The sequence below is a fragment of the Panthera uncia genome, chromosome E3 (genome assembly GCF_023721935.1).
Source record: "Panthera uncia isolate 11264 chromosome E3, Puncia_PCG_1.0, whole genome shotgun sequence".
Lineage (NCBI taxonomy): Eukaryota > Metazoa > Chordata > Mammalia > Carnivora > Felidae > Panthera > Panthera uncia.
The window spans coordinates 25,827,284-25,846,200 of NC_064815.1; the positions used below are offsets into that span (position 1 = coordinate 25,827,284).

The following is an 18,917-nucleotide window of genomic DNA, read 5'->3' on the forward strand; positions in this document are numbered from 1 at the left end:
CTCCAATGTTACTTCTCCCCCAGAGCTGCGTGACACCACTGCACGAGAGGGGGGCAGGAGGGGGAGGGGGTGGGCACAGGGATTTCCAGCAGGGCGGCTGGGAAACCAAACACGGGTTCTGGACGTCAGTCCGTAAGAGGCGCATGTGCCCATCTGCTGAACCCGGAATGCTAAGGGTCTTATAAATGTCTACGCAGGCATGTGAATCTGTATGGAATGATACGAAAGCAAAAGGAGGCTCAGACAGGTATCACATGGCTACAGCTCAACGCATGATGCGCTCTGCCCTCTTGCAATCCGGGTTGTTAGAACTTGCCAGAGTGCTCTCCCTCAGTGAGAGTGCCGCTCTAGGGAGCACGGTTCAGCGTGAACAATTAAGAGACCGCAAAACCTCAGAAAACGTTCTGAAGAAACAATTTGACCCTTTCATTTATTCCCTCAACCAATATTTGGGGAGTTTCTGCTACGTGGCAGGCACTGGGGCAGACACTAGGAAAATGAGGAGGGACAGAAGGGAAACCAGCAGAGCATCAAGTAGCTATAACGGGGGCCAACCCACAGGGCGTGGGGAGTGGGTGGGTGTGTGTGTGTGGGAGAGAGAGGCACATCTAAGCCGGACCTGGGACGTCAGGCAATGGTGTCTCAAGTGAATCTGGAGGAGTAAGCGATCGGCCTGGCCTGCCTGCAGGCTGAAGACCAACCCCTCCTTGCAAGCTCAGAGACTCGCTTTGAGGCAGTGTAGACGCGAGGAGGGTGGCCTGAAGTACGCAGTGGAGAGCAAAAGCTGGGGTGGAGAGACGTGGATGGAATCCAGAACATTCTGGAGACAGCATGGCCAGGGCTCGGTGACCCCGTGCTCCGGCGTGCGCAGCTGGGTGGAAGGCGGTACTGCTCGCTGAGAGAGGAAACGCAAGGAGGAGCCACTTTGCTCCGGACGCAGTGGGTGGTTTCGGGGTACCCGTATCATCCCAGTGGGGATGCGCAGGGGCTACCGGATATTCAGGCTGAACCTCAGGAGTCAGGACTGAGACGAGGTTGAGCTTCAGGAGCCAACGGTGTGACCCCTGGTGGCTCTCGGAAGACGGGCCCCTTGGGCCATGTAACATACTGCACCTGTGATATGCCAGGCTCTGCTCCAGGTGCTGGGCATAGAATGACAACGCAAAGCTAAACTCAGGGGGCCTTCCTTCCAATAGAGCCAACAGGTGAGAAACAAGGAAAAGACACAAACAAGTAAGATTTCGGGCAGGGGGTCCGTGCGGGGCAGGGGGTGGTTCTGTCAGGCTTCCAGGCCAGCCTCCTTGGCCGGTGGGACCTTGGCTCCTCCTCTTCCTGGAGCCACCTGGTCGGCTCTTCCTGGGCTCCTGAAACTGGGCCACGTGATGCAGGGCCGAAATCCCCATCCCGCTATCCTCAGGAGCGTCCTTCACTTTTCTGACAGTGTCAGTTGCTGTTTCTTGCGACTACAACTCAACACGCCCCGCCAATGTTTCTGGGTTCAGCTGGATCGAAGCCTGAAGCGCACAGACAGTTAAGACACCCTGACTCCCCGCGACTGCGTGACTGTCAGTAAATGCAATGCTATTGACCAGGCCCTTCCTGTAAGCCTCAGCCGCAGGATTACTTCATCTGAGCAGTAAGCAGACTTCGACACACAGGTAGGATGCTCCAAGCTCCATTCCTGCTTCTCAAGGCACCTGTTAGAGCCATCAGGCCGTGGCATTTGTAAAGGAAGAAATACCTGGGAGGGGGGCAAAAGGGATCTACGTGGCAGGTCGACGAACTTCGATGGACTTTTACTCTAACAGAAAACATCAAACGTCGTTTGCTCCTACCATCTGAAATTGAAACTGCCAACCTGGGATTCTCTGGCCAAAAACGATCATTATGAAGAGTATCATCAATACGGGAAAAAAAAATGCTTCTGGGACGGTAGTAAGCAAGAAAAGCAAAATATAAATATATGCCCACGTTACAATCAAAATTCTGTAAAAATTATCTATGTCTCTGAATGAGTCCTGCTCAGGCAAAGAGGAGTTTTGGTAGAAAATAAATAAATAAATAAATAAATAAATAAATAAATAAATAAAAATAGAATAGAATAGAATAGAATAGAATAGAATAAAAAATCACTTCTTGGTTTATGGGAAATAAAGACAGAAAATAATTTCAGAAAGAGAAATCCAATAGACTGCCCAGTTGAGAAACTTCACTAAGGGAAAACTCAGGTACAAATGGACGTGTAAGAAAGAGAGTGTACATTATTTAGAAAACAGTAGTGAAAGGCTCTCTGGGTCTCTGGCGAAGACAAAATAAGTCTGTCCCCTTTCAACTAAGTCACCAACACAAAACTTGCAAAAGAAAATGCAAACAGGCCCAACACGCGGCCGACTCCCGAGATGTAGGGTGCGTAAGGCATCGAATGATCCAGTTACTGTGAAGGAGCCTCTCCATGAGCCCCAGCCAGAGTCTTCAGGGAACCCCTAGGGGGATACAAACTCTTGCAGAAAATCAACAGGCTAGAATTTGGAACCTAGGGCTGGATGTGCTCCAAGACTGTGAGAAGTTCAAAGAAAACCATTCTCATCACTAGGCTGTTCCCCACCTTATTCCATTTTCCAGATGAGGAAGCTGAGGTCCAGAGAAGAAAAGGAATGTGGCCAAGACCTCACAATAGGCCCTGGCAGGAGAATCTCTATCTCCCTCCTCTTTGTCCAAAGCGTCCAGAATGTTTTCGCCACCTTTAGCTTGGTGTGGCCTCCACTAACCCCCACTCCCGGAGGGCACAGCAGAGCCAATGGTGAACCTGAACTGGAGTCCAAGTACAGACACCAAGGAGACGTGCTTCTGCTCTGCTTTGTTAAAAGTGGCTCCAGTAATGCCAGCAATGTTCAAAGGATTGCTAGGAGCAAGTGAGCAACTCCAGGAGCTGGGGAGGGGAGCGTGGTGATAACTGGGCTTTCTTGGTCAAAAGAGGAGGACATTCAAACTGCTTTCCTAATTTTCTGATCTGAGTCTTCCCAGGACTGAGCTGGGATTCACGTGATCATGGCCATCGCTACCCCATGAGTTCCTGGTGAGGGCAACACCCAGAAAAAGAGGACCAATGGGACCCATGGCTCAAGGTGCCCTAAAATCTGCCTCACTTTTCTAAAATAAGGAATGAAAAGCCATCGCTTCTCTGAATGCCCAGCAAGCATCATTAAAGATTTAACTCCTTAGTTTCTTTAAAGGAAAGAACCCACATATGTGGTCAACAGGCCACCCCTTGCCCTTGGCTATAACCCTTCAGTGAGAGACTTGCCCAGAGGCTGCGGATTCCCTGGATGACCTGGGAGGGAGGAAGCGTTCCAGGTGCCCCGTTAGGGCCACTCCTGAAAGCGGAATCGGCCAGCCCAGAACCGCGAACGTTCACAATGTCTACGTAGCACACACATGGGTTCTAGTTCTTCTCTGGGAACGCGTAGCCTTTTATACCAAAGAGAAAGGTAGCCCCACGGATTTGAGTCTCTGCATTTACAAAGGCATCAAAGGGAAGCTATCTGATTAACTTCAGCACATATGCAGCTGATGTCCGTACCCCACCAAAGTCTGGGTTTTGGAGACGCCAGAGTCCCAGAATGCCCTGTTTCCTGGGGGAGATGCCATTGCTGGTATGATTCCCTTAGAGAAGCTGAGAAGAGTGAGCCCGAGACCCACCGCCTCGCCAACACACAGCGCCCACTGGTGGGCCGGGTGAGCGTAGGGGCTTACCTGGAACGTCGATCAATCTCTTGTAGACGTTCAAGAAGGCTGCCTCAGCTTCTTTGCTTCTTTTACTCAGTGCATCAATCTGAAAGGCGATGGAAGAAGGAAAAGAAAAACAAAGAGCTTAAAATTTGTCAAGAGGCCATTTAGAAATCATCACACATCTAGTGAGTTCCCACGGCAAACAGAAGTCTGATTGGTTCACGAAAGTGCCGGACAGCTGGGCCTTCCTCTCGGGGAAGACGGCTGCCAACACACGAGAGGGAGACAATCCACGTGGCCCAGTTGGCGTGGGGGACGAGGCAGGAGCGGTGCTGTGCAATTATGTGGCCATTTGTGACCCTCGGTCCCACTGCCCAGCCGAGGGGGGGCTCCCCACAGAGGAAGACGGTCCCTTTCCTTCCTCTGCCAGTGGTTACTGGGAGCCGACCGTAGGCGGACACCGTGTGGGAGGCGAGGGCAGAGCGACAGCTCCCAGCCACAGGAGCCGTGGTCCAGTAGGGGAAACAGGTGACTGAATCCCCGCCGGGAAAGCGCTGGGTAAGCAGAGGCATAGGGACACTGAGAAAGGGCCATCAAGCAGGAAAGCGAGTGACCATCCAAGAGTAGTTCACCAGATGGGAAGGAGAGAGACTCCTCCCCACGAAAAGGGAGGGACCTATTCAAACACCTGGAGCAAAACTCTTAAAATCTGGGGGTTCATACACCCTCCTTAGGAATTTAAGGAGGGGCGCCTCACAATTCTTAGACATACTTCTGCCTAATTTTATGAGGGTGGCTCAGTCAGTTGAGCACCTGACTCTTGATTTCGGCTCAGGTCACGATCTCATGGCAGGTGGGATCGAGCCCCGCGTTGGGCTCTGCGCTGAGTCCGGAACCTGCTTGGGATTCTCTCTCTCTGCCCCTCCACCTACCGCCCACCCACCCCCGTCCCACATGAGCACTCTCTCTCTCTTTCTCTCTCAAAGTAAATAAATAAATAAACTTTAAAAAGTAAAAGAATTTTATGAAAGCCAAGGACCCTCCTCCCAGAAACACACGCACACGTGGTTATGTGCTCTCCTTAGAGCACTCGCGTGTCCTCTTGTGTTGTGGCCATGGAATCCAGATCAACAACCCACGGATGGGGCTGTTACAACACACCAGGGAACATGGGGGTCTGCTGGGGTGGGAATGTGGATACGTGGGTAACAGGAGTGGGCAGGTGAGATGGCGAAAGGCCAGCAGTGCACGTGGGAGTGACCATTCCGGGGTCCGTGCCCTCACCCAGTGAGCGATGGCAACCATAGGGATTGGGGAAAAGGGGCCAATCGGGGAGAATGGGGTCAAACTGAGTTGATACGAGGAGGCACAGAGGAGGCAGGCAAGTCAAGGACGGCGCCCAGGTTTCCAGCTTAGGCACCGGGCTAGTTTCTGTGACGGTGGCCAGCATCAGTTTGTCTCGTGACTTAACCCGGATGAGCCAGCAGAAAGTCTATTCATCAAAGAAAGGGAACACGTGAAACTCCTAAATATGCCAGACACACATCCAGAGAGCCTCTGATTGCTGGATGAACTCAGTACGTTATTTTGCTCACAGGACACACTTGTTGAGACATCGGATCACTTTTTACACCTGAAGCATGCAGGATACTACACGCACGGGGTTCATATTGGCTCAGGAAGAGGACGCTAAATTACATACTCCTTCTGTCCCCTCGCAGAATTATACTGTCTCCAGTGTTATTAAAGAGGCAAAAGGATGTGGCTTAATTACAGGGTCTCTCGTGGGAGCCAACCAACAATTTGTTCGGGGCCGAGAGAGGCCACCTGAGGTAGGACTGGAAGATGCTGGGGAGTAGGACCCGAGGGCTGGCGGGGGACAGGTCTCCGGAAGCCCAATGCACAGCAAGCACCCCAGCAGCTCCAGCTTCCAGCACGTGGTGCCCCCAAATTCCCGTTTGAAGTCAGCTGTTTGGAACTCAGACACACGTCCCCCCGTAAAACGAGAGTGGGATTTAGGTGCTGGGGAAGTGTTTGGAGAAACCCGAAGGACTACTTAAAAGTGACAAGATAGTTCTCTCTTTATTTTTAAAATAAAACATTTCTCCCCCCTCCCGAGCGTTAGCAATTCATGCTCATTGAGTAATTAGAAAAATACCGAGAGAGAGAGAGAGAGAGAGAGAGAGAGAGAGGGAGAGAAATAAAAATCCGAATTCTGCCACTCTCTAGTAGAAGTCATCCCCTGATCTCTAGTTCCCTTTAAAATTTTTTTTTTTCTCATTGAAAACAATATATAGTTGAATGAAATGTAGTCACAGAGGCAAATTATAGAGACCAGAAAGTAGACGAGTGGTTGTCTGGGGCCAGGGAGGATGGGGGGTTTGGAGAATGATGGCTTAGGGGTGCCGGGTTTCTTTCTGGGGTGATGAAATGCTCTACAGTTAATTGTGGAAATGGTTGCACATTGACTATATTGACTATATTCAAAGTCAATGGGCTGTGGACTTTAAATGAGTGAGTTATATGGTACGTGAAGTATATCTCAATAAAGCTGTTAAAATATGTGTATTTGAAATTAAATCATACGTAAAATTTTATACTGTGCCTTTGTAACCTAAAAGTCTTTTTCAATATCTATTGCAAGATTTGGAAAATGTGTTAACAGTACCGATTTCCTCTGTATCTGACTACTCCATACATAGATGGTTTGAGGAAAAGTGGAGTTACCTCTTCAGATGTCTGCAACACTCCCTGTGCTCTGGATCTTTCTGTTCCCTCTGGGGAGCAGCGTGCTCACGGGGAGCAGAGTTTCTGCCCAGAAAACAGGGCAGATGTCCTGCCTGTTCTTTGTACCTCTCGACACCAACAGAGGCTTCTTCACCCAACTCAAGACGCACCTAGCGAGGGTCCCTCGCTTTCCAGGTATTCTGACCAAGGGTACAAAGGGTAGCTGCCCCTGTGGTAGGCAAAGGAGAGGATGTGGAAGGATCCTGAAATGTGGTCCTGTCTCTCCTATCTGGGTTGTTGATGGGGAGGGAGGTGGGAATGGGGTTGGTAATTTACACAGCAAACTTGGGGACTGTTATGGGTTGAACTGTGTCTCCTCAAAGATGTTGAAGTCCTGATTCCCAATACTTGTCAATGTGACCTTATTTGGAAATAAGGCCTTTGCAGGTGATCAAGGTAAGAGGAGGTTATTGGGGGGAAGCCTAATTCAATATGACCCTGTCCTTATAGAACGGGGAGCTTAGGACACAGAGACAAACATCCAGGGAGGACCCCATGTGGACACAAAGGCAGAGACCGGGGTGATAAACACGGAAGTCTGACAGCAAACCACGAGAAGCCAGGAGAGAGGCTGGGGACAGATCCTCCCTCATAGCCTCTGAAGGAACCCATACTGCCCACACCTTGATCTTGGCCTTCTAGTCCCCAGAAGCGTGAGTTGTTTAAGCTGGTCAGTGTGTGGTACCTGCTCACGGCAGCTCCAGCAGATTGACACAGGGACCGTGATTCTGAGCTCTCTTCCCGTGTGTCCCCTTTCCACAAATGCAAGAAAATTCAAAGCCCGCCCCTGGGAGAACAAGGTCAGGGCAATGAGCTTAATTAATTCATTAAGCAGCTGGACTGACTACAAGGCGATGAGCACTCCGCACGTGGTTGAGCTTCTACTTGATGAGGGACCCTACCCAGCCCCCCCCCCCCCCCCCGTACGATCTCCGAATCTGGAAGAATGTGTTGGTTCTGGGAATGATGCTACTCTCTATTCTCATTCCCTCTCTTGACGCCCGTATGGTCAGCACCCTCATCCACGACCAGCGCTGGAGTCTGCGTTTCGGTCGATCCTCTGTCCCAGCTCCGTGGTGGGATTCTCCTCGCTGCGGCCAGGCACTTCCTAGTGCTTCTGCGTACTAGACTACCCCTTGCTCGCATCCCCGCTGCTGGAGACCTATCCACGCTTGGAGAGACGGCGGCTGCCGGGTTCCCGTGGCTGGCAGGGCTCTGAGTTTGGAGGGCGAAGGGGGGCCCCGGGGCTGGGCTGGGGGTGATGGCGCCCACCTGCCAGGACGGAGCGGGCAGATGAGCTCACGGGGGTAAGGAGGCTCAGTGCCTGGCCCGGGGAAGGGCTGGCTTTGTCACGTTCCAGAGCTTTCCTGGGGTATCCATGCAGTTACGGCCCGGGACGCGGGGCCATCTCCCTTTAGCATTCTGTGAGTGAGGGGGAGAGGGACAGTGTCGTCCTCGCCCCAAACTGCTCCCCTCTCCACGCCTGTCTGCTGCAGGTGCTCAGGGGTGTGCACTGCCTGCCTTTGTGACCTTGAGCCAGGCCCTCAGCAGGCAGCCCCGAGGAGGTCTGATCAGGTCTTCCAGCAGATAACTGGAAGGAGGATCCAGGTTAGACACTCTGACTACGCAGTGTGCAGAGATAGCCTGAGGTAGAGTCTGCCTGCCATCCCCGCCCCCTCAAAGCCATTGTGAGCGAGGTCAAGGTCAGGGGTGGCGGAACTGGGCCAGGTCTGGCGCAGCTCTGGTTGCACTCAAGCCCTGGCCCTGGGGAAAACCTGTTCGGCTCCAGGGATCAGCCTCACCTCCTGCCACGCCCGGTTACTCCCTGTTCCCTGAATACTCGAGCAATTTCCCTGCAGCCTGGAAGGCGCCTCCTTGGAATGTTCCTCTGATCCTTGAGGCTCCACTGACCCATCTCCCCGCTGCCTGTGGGACACACCCATCACCACATGGGATTGTCTGGAAGTTCCAGGACTGCGGATGAGGCTCCCTCTGGAGATCCTGGGTTCCTTGAAAGCCTGCACTATGCTTTTTGCCTCAACTGCCTTTCCTCCTGACTGGCGCACGGCAGGTGTCTGATATCTTCTTATTGTACGAGTGGCCACGTGCCTCAAGTGAGCACCAGTTTCACCTGCCGAAGTGAGCAGGCAGTTAGGGGATCCCGTTTTAAATCTACATGAGGGGCGCCTGGGTGGCTCAGTCGGTTAAGCGGCCGACTTCGGCTCAGGTCACGATCTCGCGGTCCGTGAGTTCAAGCCCCGCGTCGGGCTCTGTGCTGACAGCTCAGAGCCTGGAGCCTGTTTCAGATTCTGTGCCTCCCTCTCTCTGACCCTCCCCCGTTTATGCTCTGTCTCTCTCTGTCTCAAAAATAAATAAATGTTAAAAAAATTAAAAAAAAATCTACATGAAAATGCTTAGTAACGTAAAGAGTTCTTTGGAAAGTATGGTTCATGTGCTGATGTGACGACAGCCACTTGGCTGGGGCCAGCGCTCGAAGCCTCTCTCCCCACGGCAGCCGCCCGACAGCGCCCTCTTGCCGTGGGCCGTGCATCCTCAGCGGCAGGAAGCGTGGGGGGGCTGCTCGGCAGGTCCCCGGACCCACCGGTTACCCCCTCAGCAACACCATGCTCACCGTGCGGACCTTGGCTTTTCTGTAATAAGAATTAAAGCTAAAGATACAAGTGTATTGGAAGGGAGTTTATTCTGAATCTGAAACAACCCATCCTTGCCTACAGTCGTACGCACACTCAGGCCAGGTTGGGAGGGTTTTGGAGACCACCCGTGTGACCCCTGAAACCGGGAGGGGGTGAGCAGGTGCCCGGGCACAGGGGCGCCAGCAGAACCGCCCTGTGGGGTTTTGGGGGTCGTGTGGGTTCTCGACTCGTTGCTGCCGTGACCGTCACCCTCCCTGTGTGACGGAGAGCAGGCCGCGGCAGTGGCAGCGTGCTTGTGGTGGGCGCTTTCCTGCCCCCGTGACGTCAGGCTTGACCACGTGAGCTGCTCTGGCCGACGCAATACAAGTGACAGGGCCAGGCGCCACGCCCAAGCTTAAGATTAAAAAAGCAATCTAGTGGTTCAGCCACAGCACGGCACTCTTTTCTTCTGTCGTGAGGCCAGTGTGACCTGACAGGAGCCACTTTTTCCACTGGGGTCTCCTAATGAGGACCACACACGGTCCCCGGGCTGGCAGTTGGCCCACGGCCCGTATTATATGGACCAGAAGCAATCTGTTGCCGTAGGCCACTGAGACTTGGGGTTGTTACTGCAGCACGATCTAGTCAAGCTGTCTGTTATCAGTCCCAGGGTGGTCACACTGCTAAGACAGCACAAACTAAAAACAAGGACCAAATTCCCAATATCGTGAGGGCCGAAGGATATTTTATATTATTTTTACCACGGGCAGGGTGGGGGAGGGTCGTATCAAAGTAGAAGGGGCACAGGACGTGAAACCACTAGACTGGATTGACGACAAGGCTCCATTCGTGCATTTGGGAATGTTAAGCCAGCCACGTACCCTCTGCCTCTCTGCATTTTATTTTCTATGCCTGCGAGAAGGGAACGGCCGGAATGCCTGTCTTACAGGAGCCCTGGAGAATCAAATGAGACAGAAGATCTAACGGCGTGGAGCTCTTGGTGAGCTGGTTCTCAGGGCTGGGGATAATCACTGACCCGTGATGTACCTAGAAGGGGAATGAAACATCATGCAAATATCATCTAAATTACGAGTCCGCTTTCAGAGGGTCAGTCGCAAGAGAATTTACACACTCAAGGCATCCGTTTTTGTACAAACCGCCACGCCACTTTTAAAAGAATCAACCTGTTCGGACTGGCCCCTGTGTGACACGCACAGGGTGTGCTCTAACTCTTAGGGGCATGCTGATGTCTTCAGGTGACGTTCCCTGCGGAAATCCCTCACTCGCCCGTGGCTTGGAACACTGACGGGTCTGAGGCGTTGGGGGCTGTTACTTGAATTTGCGATAGGATTCTCCTGTTTGCCGCTGGGGAAGGGAATGGTGGGGGGGAACGAGCAAAGGCCTGAATTGTAACCGGAAGATGCTTTGCTTAGAGGTGGAAAAAGGACGGAACGGTGTAATATTTACAGATGTATAAATCCCCCTTGACGACCAGCCTTAACCATCAATCAAGCAAGAAGTTCTGTTCGTTTGGCCTCAGAAATCGATCTCAGAACTATCTCCTTCCTGCCTTTGATGCTTCAGACTTGACACCCTCCCCTGCCCCCCTGCCACCACGACTTCCAGTTCGGATGCTGCAGACCCATGCCCGGCGGATCTCTGGAACTGTGACCTGCCACGGAGTATGGTGTGTCCTTCTCTGGGCCCCTGGGTCCCTGTCCCAGAACCCAGAAAAAACATAGAGCCACTCTGCCCTGGTGGCTTCTCCTCACTCCCAGACTACAATCCACACTCCTCAGGCTGAGGCCCCAAAGCCCTTCCCAGCGCGGCCCATGCTTCACCCTGCTGACTTCACCTCCCACGAAGTCCCAGCACTGACCAGGCTTCTCCACACCAAGCCCCGGTCCCCTCGACACGACACACCCCTCCAGGCCTCTCGGTCTTTGTACACTAGGTCCTCTGCCTGGAATGCTCTTCACCTATGGGGGAGTCCAGCTCTCTTTCTCGAGCCAGTCTCGGTGATGCCTCCTTTGCGGTGTCCTCCTGATTTCCCGGGCGCCACTGGTCACTCGGTCCCTGTGCCACCTGGGCTCTTTGCAAATCCCTCTCTGCACACTTCCCACACCATGTGATGATGACTCACGTCCACGAGCTTCCTCCCCACCACCCTGCGGTCTATCCCAGGCCAGGGGCAGGGGCACAGGCGCCTTCCTCTCTTTACCCCAGCGCCCGGGGTCCCAACGAAGGCGGGAGGCTGCCTGGGGAGCATCTGTGAATGGATGCGGGTAGGTTCCAGGCAGAAACGGCTGACGGGCTAAGGGACTCCTCGTAATGCACTGCTGCATCCTGCGGCATTGGTAACTGTAGCATCAGACTGGAGGAGGCGGCTTCCTATAATTAAGAGCTTCAGGGGGGCTTTCACCGTGACCCATTTAGTCTAGTCTAAAAAGCGGGAAGCCATGAGAGCCAAGTTCGGGCCTAGTTTAGGGAAGCGCCAACTTCCTTGTCGGAACAAGACAGCCCTGGGGAAGTGGCAGCAGCGGAGGAAAGCGGTGGGGCGGGGGGGGGGGGGGGGGGGGGGTGGTTGGGGTAAATAACCAGGTGATGAAATCACCAGGTGATGTCGTCTCTAAAATGGGAGAAAATAAGACCTCTTCGTAGGTTTTAGGTAAATAGTAACAAGGAATGTGCCCGTAACTGGGCCGAGCACTTGGGAGGTGCAGGATACCCTCGCTGTTATCATGACAGCGTGCACCCTGCTTGTACACTGGTGGCCTCGGTCTGGGTGCCACACCTGTCGCACGCCGCGCTCAGAGACAAGGAAGCCATTCCTCGGTGCAGTGAGCAGGTTGCTGCGGGCGCCTGGCCCTGCCCCGCTGGGCTGCCACCCCCCACAGGCCACACGCGGGTACCCCGTCACGCCAGCCGTGAGGCCTAGGTACGGACAACGGTGTGGGCTTTTTACAAGGGCCTAGGGATCACCAAAAACATACGGGACGGAAGGACTGGTCCTCATGCTCCCCCAGTGTTGTGTATCCTGAAATGCAAAGGCTCAGCTTTCCAGGGTGCCGCCCGGGGCCCTGCCACGCACAGGTGCTAGGTAGGGTGGTGGCACACAGGGCTGAGGGCCTGGATATGGTGTGGGAAGAAGAAGGGTGAGTCCCGGCCCCAGCACTAACACAGGTGTGCTACCTCAGCCACCGAATTAACCTCTGTGCCTCAGTTTCCTTGTCTGCAAAGTGGGGAGAATCAGCCTTGGTTGCTGTGAATGGTGATGCGGTTGCCAGATCGGTAACGCCGCTTCTCAGATGCGGAAACCGACCAAGTCTGGAGCCAGGCCCCTAAAGGACGCCACTAAGCATATGATGACACCCAGCACAGCACCCTGGGGCTTGCACGGGGCCCGGGGCCGTGCAGTCAGTGGAAAGAAACGTGCGCTTCGAAGGAACAGAGACGCCGGTCTGAGGTCGGCCCTAGCGCACGCTTGCCGGATGGTCTGGAGGGGGGTTACTTAAACTACGCCTTGGTCTCTTCATCTGTCTAGTGAATAACCTGCTCCTTGCTGGGCTGTGAAAATCAACTATGAGAATCTCCCATATCAAGCAGCCGGCAGAATCTGGAGTGTACAGAATCTGAGAAAACATTGGTAACTTTCTAGAAACAATCCAAATGCAGCATTCTCTTGCCACCACGCCACAGGCCGTCTTCCTCTGTTTCAAGTCTTGGGGGACGGAGACGCTTAAACAACACCTACGATGCCGTGGCGGCAACGGCACGCCCACAAACACCCCCTAGCCTGCACCCCGGGAATTCCCAAGCTAATGAGTTAGGAATAAACACGGACCATTCACAGAATCTTCAGATCGATGTGCTCTGCTGGACTATAGGCCGACAAGGACCAGCAAGAGCTTCAGGGACGAGAACAGTTCTGTCTCGCTCTCCGTCTTTCAAGAGCAAAACACGATTGATTGGAGGAGTCACGTGGAATAGCCGGAAGTCAACGGAGAATGACCAAGATCCTGTCCAAAAGAGATGCGGGCATGGCCCCAGCTTTGGAGTTCTCATTTGAAATGAACACGGCCACGTAAAAGGAAGGTATACGTTTTCTAAAGCAAGATCACAGCGGCAGAGAGCATATTTGCTGTGAGCCACGTGGGAGACACGAGAGGACCCCGGGGCGGAGGGAGCCCCTCTTCTGGCGCCTCTTCTGCTGCCTTTGGAGCAACGTGGAAGGAGGAGAGACTGGGAACGCGCCCACGTGGGAGCCCAGCTGCCCACCTGCCCCCCGCCAGCCCAGCAGCCATCACCAGCTTTCTTTGTCAAGGTCACATTCCTTCATGACCTCCAACTCGCAGACAGACACCGGTGAGGAAGCATCGCATCCGGGATACTCCGCGTGGCAGGGAATTAATTATAGGAAACGCCTTCTCCAGTCTGTTACTGCAAAGTTACCAAGTGGACAAGATTCGCTGGAAATCCCCACACGGCTGGAAGCGGGATGGACAAATCCCACAGGACGCTTTCAGTTAGGAAGCAATGCGGCGTAGACGTGGGGAACACCACGCAGTTGCTTCCTATACAACCGATGGAATATTCCGTAACCACCCGCCTCCCGCCTGGACCAAGTCTCTAAGAGAAGGCAACCGGAGAGGCCCGGAGAAGATCGTGTCACGAAGGACAGGCGGGGAAATAAAGGTGTGGGGCCACAGGGAAGGGATCTGTGGCAGAGAACAGCAGGACAATTACGGTACAGACGATGAAAGCAGTAACCGGCAGTTAGTCCTCTCTTTCCTTTACCGTTTGCCACGCACATCTGACCTTCCGGCTGTCAGCACGCTCTGAAGGGCTGCTGTGGGCAAGGACGATGAGCTGTCTTCTCTCCCCCGACTGCAAAACCAGGCCCAACAGGTAGAGGCTACGAGGCAGGGTCGCAGCTTCCCAGCAGGAAAGCCTCTGCCAACAGCAGGGCGCCCCTGAGGGGGACCGTCTGGCTGCCCGAATTCCTTCCTGGTTTGTTCAGCCCTTCACTTGGGCAACAGGGTCATTTAAGCGGTGGCTGATGTGTGCCTGGCGTTGTGCTAGCCTACCCTCTGGGGCCTCAGCCGACCCCCGCCCAAACCTCACAGATAAATCACAGTGGGGTCGTGGAGGAGGCCGAATGCCTACTCGAGGTTTTCTTCCTTTTCTTTTCCTACGTGATGCTTTTCAAACACAGTTTTTATGAACAGGTAATATATGTATATAGTAAAAAAAAAATCTTAAAGATATAAAAACACATATAGTGTTCAGCAAGGTTCCACAATACAAGATCAATACACAAAAATCGATGGTCTTTCTATCCACTAGCCATAAACCATCTGAAAGTGAGATTTTAAAATGTCCACGGACTGGGAGACTTAATATTGTTAAGATGGCAAAAGTCCCAAATTCGATCTACAGATTCGGCGCAATGCCTGTCAAAACCCCAGCCAGCTTTGTGGCAGAAACTGGCAAGATGATCCTTAAGATTCGTATTGAAATGCAAGGGGTCCGGGGGCGCCTGAGTGGCTCAGTCGGTTAAGCGTCCGACTTCGGCTCAGGTCATGATCTCGCGGTCCGTGAGCTCAAGCCCCGCGTCAGGCTCTGTGCTGACAGCTCAGAGCCTGGAGCCTGTTTCAGATTCTGTGTCTCCCTGTCTCTGACCCTCCCCCATTCATGCTGTGTTCTCTCTCTGTCTCAAAAATAAATAAACGTTAAAAAAACAAAACAAAAAAAAGAAATGCAAGGGGTCCAAAACAGCCGAAACATTCTCAAGAAAGAAAACCAAGGGTGGGGGAACTCACACTTACCAATCTCAAAACTCACCGCAAAGCTACATTAATCAAGAATGTGTGGTACTGGCGGGCGCGTGGGTGGCTCGGTCGGTTAAGCGTGCGACTTCGGCTCAGGTCCTGATCTTGCAGTACATGAGTTCGAGACCCGCGTCCGGCTCTGTGCTGACAGCTCAGAGCCTGGAGCCTGCTTTGGATTCTGTCTCCCTCTCTGCCCCTCCCCCCACTCATGCTGCTTCTCTCTCTTTCTCTCTCTCTCTCAAAAGTGAATACACATTAAAAAAAAAAAAAAAAAGAATGTGTGGTATTGGCATAAGGGCAGACATGCCATTAGATCAGTGGAACAGAATTGAGAGTCTGGAAATAACCTTTCACATTGTAGTCAACTGAGTTTTGACAAGGGTGAAAAGACAATTCAGCGAGGAAGGAATTTCTGACAGACAACGCAGAGATACACTGAATATCCACGCGCCAGACAAGGAAGCCGGACCCCTAATTCACACCGTACGTGGAAATTAACTCAAAATGTATCAGACACCAAAATATAAGAGCTACAACTGCAAAACCCTTATAAGGAAACACCACTGTAAATCTTTGTGACTTTCAGTACAATACCAAAAGCATAAACCACAAAAGAAAAACAGGTAAATTGGATTTCATCACATTTAAAACTTGTGTGCTTCAAAGGACGCTATCAGGAAAACGAAAGAACCCCCAGATTGGGATCCCAGAACATTTTTGCAAATCACGTATCTGACGAGGGATTAGTATAGAGAATAAATAAAGACCTCTTACAACGCAACAAAGAGACAAACAACTGAATTTAAAGATAGACAAAAGATCCGAACAGACATTTCTCCAAAGAAGATATGCAAATGGCCAATAAGCACATGAAAAGATGCACGACGTCCGTAGTCATTAGGGAAATGCAAATCAAAACCCCTAATTCAATGAGATACCACTTCATATCGATTAGGCTATAGAGGTAAGTGTTAGAGAGGATGGAGAGAAACTGGAACCCTCATACACCGGCGATGGAAATGTAAAGTGAGGCACTCTGGAAAACACCCTGGCAATTCCTCAAACAGCTGAACACGGAGTTACCATATTATCCAGCAATTCCACTCCCGGGTACATATCCAAGAGAAAGGAAACCGTGAATCTGTGCAAAAAACTTGCGTATGAATGTTCACACCAGCATACGCACAACAGCCAAGAGGTGGCAGAAACCCAAATGGCCATCACATCAACCGACAATGGATTAAAAAAACATGGCGTATCGATACGATGGATTATCATTCAGCCATTAAAAGGAATGAAGCACTGACACAGGATACGACACGGATAAATCTTGAAACCGTGATGCTGGGTGAAAGGGGTCAGTCACAAAAGACCACACAGTGTATGGTTTCATTTAAGTGAAATGTTGAGAGGGGTCAACCCCTGCAGAGACAGAAAGGCAGTCAATTCGTGGTTGCCTGGGTCGGGGGAGGATGGGGAGTGTAAATGGGTATAGGGTTTCTTTTCTCGGGTGATGGAAATGTTCTGGAATCAGGCGGTGGTGATGGCGGCACAACTTGGGAGAATATCCTAACCACCATTTAATTTCAAAAAGAAAATAAAAATAGAAATGACAGAAAGTGTAAGAATGCAGTGAAAAGTAGGTCTCCTTCCCATGCACATCCACCTTCACCCAGCTGCCTGGCTGACAGGCGGAGACCGTCTTGTGCATCTTTCCAGAAATATTTTACGCATTTACAAGCATCTGTATACACACGTCGTCGTCCCTTTCAAAAAAAGGCAAACGGTAGGATATTACAGATCCTGTTCTGTACCTCGTGTTGTGAACACTTACGGAAGAGAAGAGTCAACTTCCTCGTGGTGGGAGGGCCGGGGCTTAGTGGGGAAGGGGAGCCTGCACAGAGGCAGGGTGTGCTGCCTTCCAGAAAAGTCGGGGTGCTGCTGTGCCCGTAGCCAGGGCAGCTGGGAGGCAGGGCCTGGGGGCTAAGCCAGGGCCCCCGGTCCTATGCTGTAAGGTTGGGGACGGCAATCAGGAGGTGACCCGAAGTGATCACTCTGGATGGGAAGGCAACTCTGAGGGAAAGAGAAGAAGGAAGCCGAAGAGGGGGATGAGGGCGGCGCCTGGGTGGCTCAGCTGGTCCGGTGAGTTCGAACCACCCGTGTATGAACCACCCGCGTCGGGCTTTGCTCTGACAGCACGGAGCCTGCTTGGGATTCCATCTCCCTCCCTCTCTTCCCCTTCCCTGCTCAGTCTCATCTGTTTCATAGATAGACAGACAGACAGACAGACAGATACACAGACAGGCGGCCAAAATGAACGAATGAACGAACAAGTGCAGTGGGGGAGGCCGAATTCCCAGGGTCTCGTGGCAGAAGTGGGTCTCTCAGAGATCTGTGGCCAGGGTGACTGGCGGCTGGCCGAGGAGATGCTCTCTCCTTCCACTCCCTCCTCTCTCCAAGGGCTGCGCTCAGAGTCCGCAGGCTTCAGCGGAACGTTTTCTCCAGGTTACTCTCCCTTCCCACTAGGGGGCTCAGCTAGCGTGAGCTTCCGGGTGGGCCCGACTCGACTCTTACCCCCTCTCTCCTGCCACTCTGGGTCCTCACGATGGCAGCGGATGAGGCCGAGGAACAGCCAGGAGGGGAGCTGGGCGCTCACTGGGCTACTTGGCCGGGTTGCCTTTTCCTGGCTGGCAGCTTGGAAGGCTCTGGAAGTTGCAGTTACGTGAAACACTGGTCCATGCCCCCTTCCGTGGCGGTGAGTGGAATGAGTATCTGCCTGAGTCCAAACACCTGGGTTCCAACCTGTAACCCTGTTCAGGCCACTCGCGACCCCGACGATTGTGGCGACGCTTGTCTGTGCAGGTGGCTAACAAGCGTGTGGCTGATGTTCACTGCAGGGGTGGGCTCCCGCCATCCGGGAATACTTGCTAGAGATGGTGTTTAGTGACAAGCAGGTGGCACATGGCTGGCCATAACGAGGCTCCAGGGAGCCACAGATCCCAGGACAGGTGGGACCAAGAGACGGTGACAGGGGAGGTGTCAAGGGCATGGAGCTGGGGGCGAGGGGTGGGGCACAGACCTCACTCCCGGGAACCTACTCTGCTCCTCAAGTTCACGGCCATCCTCCCGTCCTGTCGCTCTGGTTGGCGATAACGTCGCTAAGCACAAGGTCGTGGGTAAGGCTGTGCGAGATCGTGGAAATGGGAACTTACAGACGTAAAATGTTGTGCAAATGATTACCAGCAAAGGGAGCAGCAGCACGACCGTAATAGACCGAGGGAGAGATGGCATGTGGGCAAACTCGTCTGAGCTCTCAGCCAGTATCAGCATCTCTCAGCCCCTCCGGGGGCCCCGCACACACCTTCACAGTCCTCCTTTGGACCATCTGGTCCTTGGTGTCAGTTTCATTTAAGAAATTACTGCATTAAATTGATGGAACATTAGTAAAACCTAATTAACATCCAGATTGAGTTTTTCTAAGAAAGAGAGCTCTGCAGAAAATAAAATACCCTAATAATTTAAATTCCACAGTATTCAAATAAATACTATATGACTATTACAAGTTGGATAACTTTAGTCCAGAAAAAATAAATTAGACAAATACTACTTCTAATCATCATTTGAAGCTATTTTCCCCAATCCTTCACGTTTATCACATGAGGAAAGAGGCAGTGAGAGGGCCACTGACATGGTGAAAGTCAAGGTCATGGTAAGTCAGGCCTCAAACCCAGGCCTTGTAACTCTGGGCCCTTATCTTCATATCACAGCTGCCTCTTGGTATCACATGGTTCCCCGCAAAGTTCTGGAAGTGTAAGCAGACAGAACGGGGTCTCTTTTATGGACAGAGAATACTTCTGATTTATACACTGAGGGTGTTAACTCTCCATCCCTCCATCCATCCATCCACTTACTCATCCATCCATCTACCCACCCATCC

At 52.5% G+C, this 18,917-nt stretch overlaps 1 protein-coding gene across 3 annotated transcripts in view; it reads right to left on the bottom strand.

Moving 5' to 3' along the window:
• Positions 1 to 18,917, bottom strand: part of CUX1 (cut like homeobox 1) — a 365,928-nt gene that overhangs the window by 167,288 nt on the left and 179,723 nt on the right. For all 3 annotated transcript variants that reach the window (XM_049638797.1, XM_049638796.1, XM_049638798.1), the window contains exon 4: positions 3,754 to 3,832. In XM_049638797.1, coding sequence (XP_049494754.1) covers positions 3,754 to 3,832 — 79 coding nt within the window. The remainder of the gene's footprint in view (positions 1 to 3,753; positions 3,833 to 18,917) is intronic.